At 66.7% G+C, this 6,363-nt stretch overlaps 1 protein-coding gene across 1 annotated transcript; it reads right to left on the reverse strand.

Moving 5' to 3' along the window:
* Positions 1–894: 894 nt before the first annotated feature.
* CRYAA (crystallin alpha A) lies at positions 895–4,136 on the reverse strand. Its single transcript, XM_045501233.1, has 3 exons — positions 3,867–4,136; positions 2,751–2,873; positions 895–1,665 (listed from the first exon to the last, which is right to left on the reverse strand). The coding sequence occupies exons 1-3, from the start codon at positions 4,053–4,055 to the stop codon at positions 1,456–1,458; spliced, it is 522 nt and encodes a 173-aa protein (XP_045357189.1). The 5' UTR covers positions 4,056–4,136; the 3' UTR covers positions 895–1,455.
* Positions 4,137–6,363: the final 2,227 nt, after the last annotated feature.

Consider the following 6,363-nt stretch of genomic DNA (forward strand, 5'->3'; position numbering starts at 1 on the left):
TGCATTGCGGGCACCTGTGTGGGTGCATACGTGTGTGTCTGAGTGTGTGTGTGTGTGTGTGTGTGTGTGTTGAACAGGGACCACTTCACAGGAGATTCTCCTTTGTGTCCACCTTCTTGGAGGAGTATGGGAGCCACCCCGAGGACCGTGTCCCAGCCCCCACTCCCCCGTGACGCAGCCTAACACCGGCAGTGCCCATCAGGACATGGCACCTGCTCGCCGTCCACTCCCAGAGACGCACCTGACCCTCCCCGCGGTCACTGCAGCCTCGGGGCCCCTCCCCCAGGGAGGCTGGGGGCCTCTGGGCCTCGTGCCCACCCCCCCACTGCCAGGGCGGGCAGGGAGACAGCCGTCCACACGGGGTGGGGGAGGCTGCCCAGGACGCTGTGCCCTGGTCACCAGAAGCTCCCCGAGGGCGCCCGTGCCCACTCCAATGAGGAGGGGCAGTGAGCGGGGGCGCCCCCACACGCAGAGGTGCACAAGTTCGGACCACACCTGACCACCCTTCCTCACCCCTCGGGGAGCATCGGGGCCAGGGTCCTTCAAGTGCGGCCCCCAGGGAGCCAGGACACAATCCCCCCCGAGGAGGAGAGCGGCAAGATGGCACTGCCCCACCGGGCACCCTGGGTCCCACAGAGAAGGGGGTCCTGATTCTCTCCACACCCCCACCTCCCCCTCCCTCGGTGCTCTCCACACGAACCCCCTCCTCCCTACCAAGCAGGGGTCCGGGAGACACTGGGGAGTGGGAGCCAGGAAGTGACCAGGACGCCTGGAGGCGGACGGGGTGGACCCTGCCCCCTTCCCACCCGTCAGTTCCACCCCTGCACCCATGCCACAGGTCATGCGGCCCCGCACACCCCCCCAGGGGAGACAGCACGACCACCAGCCAGCAAATTGCTTGTGTCACCTGCTCTTTATTGACTGCCACGGGCTGCATTCTCATGGGTGGTTGGGTGCCCCGGGAGAGGTGCTACATAGAGGAAGGATGGGGGGAACGCGGTCGGGGAGAGGCTGCCGAGGGCCCAGGCGCACGGGAGGCTCCGCCAGACGGACCTCGGAGCACCCGGGGAACGAGGGCAGGACGCGCAGCCGGGCCGTGACACGGGCGCCTGCCGCCCAGGGTCAAGGTGTGCCTGGCTGGCCCTGGGGACCCAGAGGTCGTCCCGAGGTGGCCTCCTCTGGGAGCACGGCGCCGCCGTGTCAGGAAGCGGGGGAGGCGATCACGTCCACCGGGCGGCCAGTGTTGGGATCGGGGCGGCCCCGAGGCCGGGACACCGCGGGCGGAAGCCCCAAGCCCTCCAGGCTACCCTCCCCAAACCCTCGCTCCCTCAGAGGAAAGGAAAAGGAAATGGAAAGAAGGAAAGCAAATGGAGACCAGCACCCCACTTTCTAGGGCTCCCCCAGACCGAGGGGCCGTGGGGGCAGCAGCGGTGGCAGCCGAGGCCGAGGCCGAGCTTAGGACGAGGGCGCAGAGCTGGGCTTCTCCTCCCGCGACACGGGGATGGCTCTCTCACTGTGGCCAGCATCCACGCCAGACGGGACCTTGGGGCCAGAGAAGGTCAGCATGCCATCCGCGGACAGGGAGCAGGAGAGCGCCGACTGGTCCACGTTGGAAGGCAGACGGTAACGGCGGTGGAACTCACGGGAGATGTAGCCATGGTCGTCCTGGGCGGGGGACGGGGAAGGGCACGGTCAGAGACGCCAGGGCCGGGGGTGCCGTGGGCCTGACACGGGGAAGGCCCTCCCGGAACCTCACGGAGGCCAAACCCGCCACACTCACACAATGCAGTGGGAGCCGGAAGGCCACGTCGAGAGCTCCTGCTGAGGCTGCCCCCCCCCCCCCGCCGGCCTCCCCGCCTCCCCGCCTCCCTGCACAGCCTGGGGCCATTCACGGGCATGGAGCTGGTTCATCAGACCCGTTTCGCTCCAGAATCGCGTGAATGGCTGTCCTAGTCCTGCACGTGGACCACATTTGGCCTTCACCCCACAGGCTCAGGGTGCCTGCTTTCCACCCAGCGGGGCCTGAGCAAAAGAACTCTCCCCTTGGCGGGACAGCTTGGTCCCAGCCCCTGGGCCCGATTTCTTTCTCCACGCTGAAACAAGTCACTTGGGCCACAGCGCCGTACGTGGGGGGCAGGAGACACGGAGTCAGGGGTTCGCGCACACGCACGCACGCACACAACTGCTCCGACCATTGAGAGGAAACCCTGGTCTCTGACCCTGGTCTCTGCCAGGTGAGCAGCCACCCCACCCTGAACCAGCTGTGGGGCCACCGATCTCCCTGAGCCGGGCTCTGCCACCCGCCGGCTCCCGATAACGGGGGGCGCCGATGACAAAGGGCCATCGAGAGGTGAACGTGTGAACACACAAGCGTTTGGGGCATCGATGGCCGCCGGCCGCACTGCAGGGCTCGCCCGCCACAGTTAGGTTTCCATGGAACCCACGTCGGCTCAGAGCTCCCCCCCCCGCCCCCCCTCCCCCCCCCCCCCCCCCCCAGTGCCCGGAGCTTCCCGGGATCCTCCCTGCTCCGACCCCATCCCCGGCGCGGCTCGGAAGGAGCCAGGGGCAGCCGGGCGGTACCCGGGCGGGGGTCCCTGCAGACCCCTCACCTGCCAGGGCTCAGGAGCGACCTCCCTGTCGCTGGGAGGAGGCTTGCTTGTGCGCTCCGGGACAAGCGGGCGTGTGGGGGCACAGTCCCCCTCCCTCCTGGGGCGCAGGGTCCCCGGGAGGCGGGGGCCCCTCAGACCCACCTGCCTCTCGTTGTGCTTGCCGTGGATCTCCACAAAGTCCTCCAGCACTTTCACGGTGAGGTCCTCCGGGGAGAAGTGCTTCACGTCCAGGAAGATGACGAACTTGTCCCGGTCGGAGCGGACCTGAAACCCAGACGCTCCCGTGGGCCTCTGCGGTTCGTGCGGGGCTGGCCGGAGCCGGTCCCCCGGCCGTCAGCACAGAAACGCCTTCCACGCGTACAGGGCACGGAGTCCCGGGGACCCCTGACTCGGGATCGCGTGGACCCTCGGCCTCAAGACCGTGTGTCTGCTGATGCCTAGCTGGTGATGAGCTGAGAGGCTGGTCGTGGTTGGCGGGCAGGTTACGGGTTAGGAGGCTGGTTACGGGTCGCCTGGCTGGCGGGTCAGGGGTTGGCTGACTCGTTGGACCCAGCACATTGAATAAAGCCACAGCCCTCGGCTTCCCTGGTTTCTCCATAAACAGCCCGGGGCCTGACTTCTCCCACGGGCGTCATGTACCCGACGGCCTTGCCGGGCTCACTGCTCAACCTGCTTCCCTCTCCCCTGCGCTGACGGCGCTCCCCGGGGACAATCAGCAAGGCTGTTTTTGCTTCTGAGGGCGCCGCATCAGCCCCGGGCAGGCCTCTGCTTTTAGGCAGTGAGGGAGACCCAGCCCCTTGAGACCCCGGGACCCTGGGGTCCACCGCAGGGGCTCGGGGAGGGAAGGCCAGCGGTCGCTTCCCTTTGGGCCTGGCCCCGGGCAGGGAACAGACCACACCCTGCGGCTGTGCTGGCCGTCCTGGGGGAGGGGCCCTCCTGGGGACCCGGGGCGGCACAGAGCACCCGCCCAGGCTTCCTGCCGGAAGGGAAGGGTGGACAGCCCGGAGCACAGAGCCCACACCGGCCGTCACTGGCCGCGGTGGGCCGGCTCGCGGGGCCGCCATCGTGTGGCTGGCGACCACAAAGCACGCGTGGGTCACGGGCTGATGGAGGACGAGACGGGGCTGGGCTCCGGCTCCCTCTCCAGACCCCTCCTCGGAGGCCCGAGGCGAAAGCAGCTCCACACGGAGCACCGTGCTCCCCCTGCTCCTCCAGCCGCGGCCAGCGGATGAAAGCAGCCCCCCGGCCAGGTCTTACCTCGGAGATGCCGGAGTCCAGCACGGTGCGGAACAGGGACTGGCGGTAATAGGGGCTGATGGTGGAGGACAGGAAGGGCAGCAGGTCGTACTCGAAGAGACCCTCGCCGAAAAACTGGTCAAACAGCCGGCTGGGGTAGAAGGGGCCCAGCGCACGTTTGAACCAGGGGTGCTGGATGGCGATGTCCATGGCGGGCGTCGGCGATGCAGGGACCCGGGGCTGGTGGGGAGTCGGGCAGGGGCCTCTGGGCAGTGCGGTGGAGAACTGGGAGGCGAGCCCTCCTTATATACGCCGGCGACAGAATAGAAGCATTAGGGGGATTTGTCTGGAAAGTGTGAGCTCAGGAGGAAGGCTGCCGGGTCAGCAGAAACGTGGCCTGGGCTGAGCGCCCGCCACTCCCAGCCCCGGGCACTGAGGCCCTGACCCGCGCGGAGCCCTGGACTCCAGGAGCCGCCCTGTGGCTCTGTCCCCACACTCACCTGGGGGACGGTGAGGACTCATCTCCCACTACTGCGTCGGGGACGCCTCCCGCTTACGTGGCCTGGGTGATCCCACGGCCACCCCGTGAGTGGGGGCTCATACCCACTTCACGGACAAGGCGTGGGCTCAGAGGCCACGTACATGATCCCCAAATCTCACACCTACTGCGGGGAGAGTACATCACTTTTCAAAACAGAATTACCTCTGTTGCTTCTTTCTGATTACAAAACGTATACATGGTCGTAGAAATCTCAAGAAAGACAGAAAATACCAGGAAGAAACTAAAAAGTGCCTGTAATTTCCGGGTCCCCCCCCGGTGGCGCGGGGGGGGGGGGGCGTGGTGACGCGGGGTCTGTGTGTGTCCAGATAGGGAGGCAGGTTTGGTTTTACAAGGGTGGGAACCCTGTGCCCTGGGCTCCTCTCCGCGGACATCGTCCCTTTGAACTTCTCGCTGTGACAAGGCCGCGCGTCGGGGCTGTCGTCCGCCAGGCCTGGGGACGGTTTCGCTCCTCCCGCTGTGGCCCTGGCTGGCTGTTGCTCAGAGGGGACCAGCCCCCCAGAACAGGGCCCTCCCACGCCCCCATGTTTAAGGTGTTTGCTGCCCCTCAGCAGTTCGGCCTCCCGGGAGCCCTGTAGTAACGTGCGGCCACTGCAGGGCAGGGAAGAGCCCGCTCCCGGCCCCTCCCGAGCCAGCTCCTCGCTGCACAGTCTGGACCCGAGAAGCTCATTTGTCCTTGTACCTCTGCTTCCCAGCACAGCCTCTCACCCGTGTGCACAGGGGCCACGGAAGGGCAATTACCCGGCACTTAAGGAGGGTTGTGTCGGACACAACTGAGACGGCCTAGGCGTCGAACATGGGGACTTCAGAGCGTCCCTCGCGCAGCTCCTTCCTGACCAGCCGTGTCCCGTGTCAGAGCCTTCCTCCCCCCACTTCTCGGCACCTGCTGTGCGCATGGCCCCAGACCGGTGGTAAAGGGCCCTGAAAAACCTGGAAAGGCCAACCTGTGCCCTGCAAGGATGATTCGAGGGAGCAATTCCCCTGGTGTCGGGCAACAAAGACCAAATTAGGGGGGAGATCATCAATGCTTCGGGGGGCGGAGGGCCCCCTCCCTGCCCCAGGCCCGCTCTGGGCCACCCTCTGCCGGTCTCCTTGCGGCCACCCTACACGGCATCTAAGTCTCCATACCCGCTCCCCACCCCCGCAACTGTGGAAACCAGAGAAGTGGAGTCTAGAAGGGCGGGCTGCGTGCCCAGTCACTCGGCTCGGAGGAAGGGGAGGGGGTTTCACTTCAGGCCACTCGCCCGGCCGGGCCGCTGGGTGGGGGTGGTGGGTGGCCCCACACAGCGCTGGCTGACTCCTCCCGGTGCCACGAGTGTCCCTCCGGCTGAGTCCTCCGTGGGCGGTGGGGGGGGGGGTGGGGGGACCAGCAGGGCCAGGCGGGTGGGCAGTGGTTTGACAAGGAAGGAACAGTGGAGCTTCCAACATATCTGCCTTCATTCAAATGTTGGTATTTTGTTCGTCGCTGATTTTGTGCATTCGTTTTGATTTTTTAAAACATCGCGTTAAGAAATGATTCATCCCAATGACCCTGTTTCTGGTGCCCCCCTGACCCTCTCGCCCAGGGGAGGGCCTCGCTCTCCTCACCCAGCCCGTGGCTCCCGTGGGGTCGGTGGAAACTTCTGCACCTGCAGGCAGAGATAGAGGCAGTGGCGTCTGAGCACAGCCCCGTCCCCTGGGCCACGCGGCGCAGGGAGGCTGAGGGTCCCCCAAGACCCTTCAGACTCGCGCGGGTGCCCGGGCGCACACACGCCTTGCACAACTGCGCCTTCCAGGGTCTGGAATCCCGTGCGCGGCAGCCGACGGGAGCAGAGACCTCCATGGGGCACGGGACGCAGAGCCGGCCGGGCCCCTAGCGGTGGCCTTCGGCGTGAGGCGGCACCGAGGCTTTGGGATCGGAAGCGACGAGGACCAGCCGTGTCGCGCACGTGTGTGCAAATTCACCCTCGCCTCACCCTC

Source organism: Leopardus geoffroyi, chromosome C2, assembly GCF_018350155.1.
Source record: "Leopardus geoffroyi isolate Oge1 chromosome C2, O.geoffroyi_Oge1_pat1.0, whole genome shotgun sequence".
In the NCBI taxonomy this organism is placed as follows: domain Eukaryota; kingdom Metazoa; phylum Chordata; class Mammalia; order Carnivora; family Felidae; genus Leopardus; species Leopardus geoffroyi.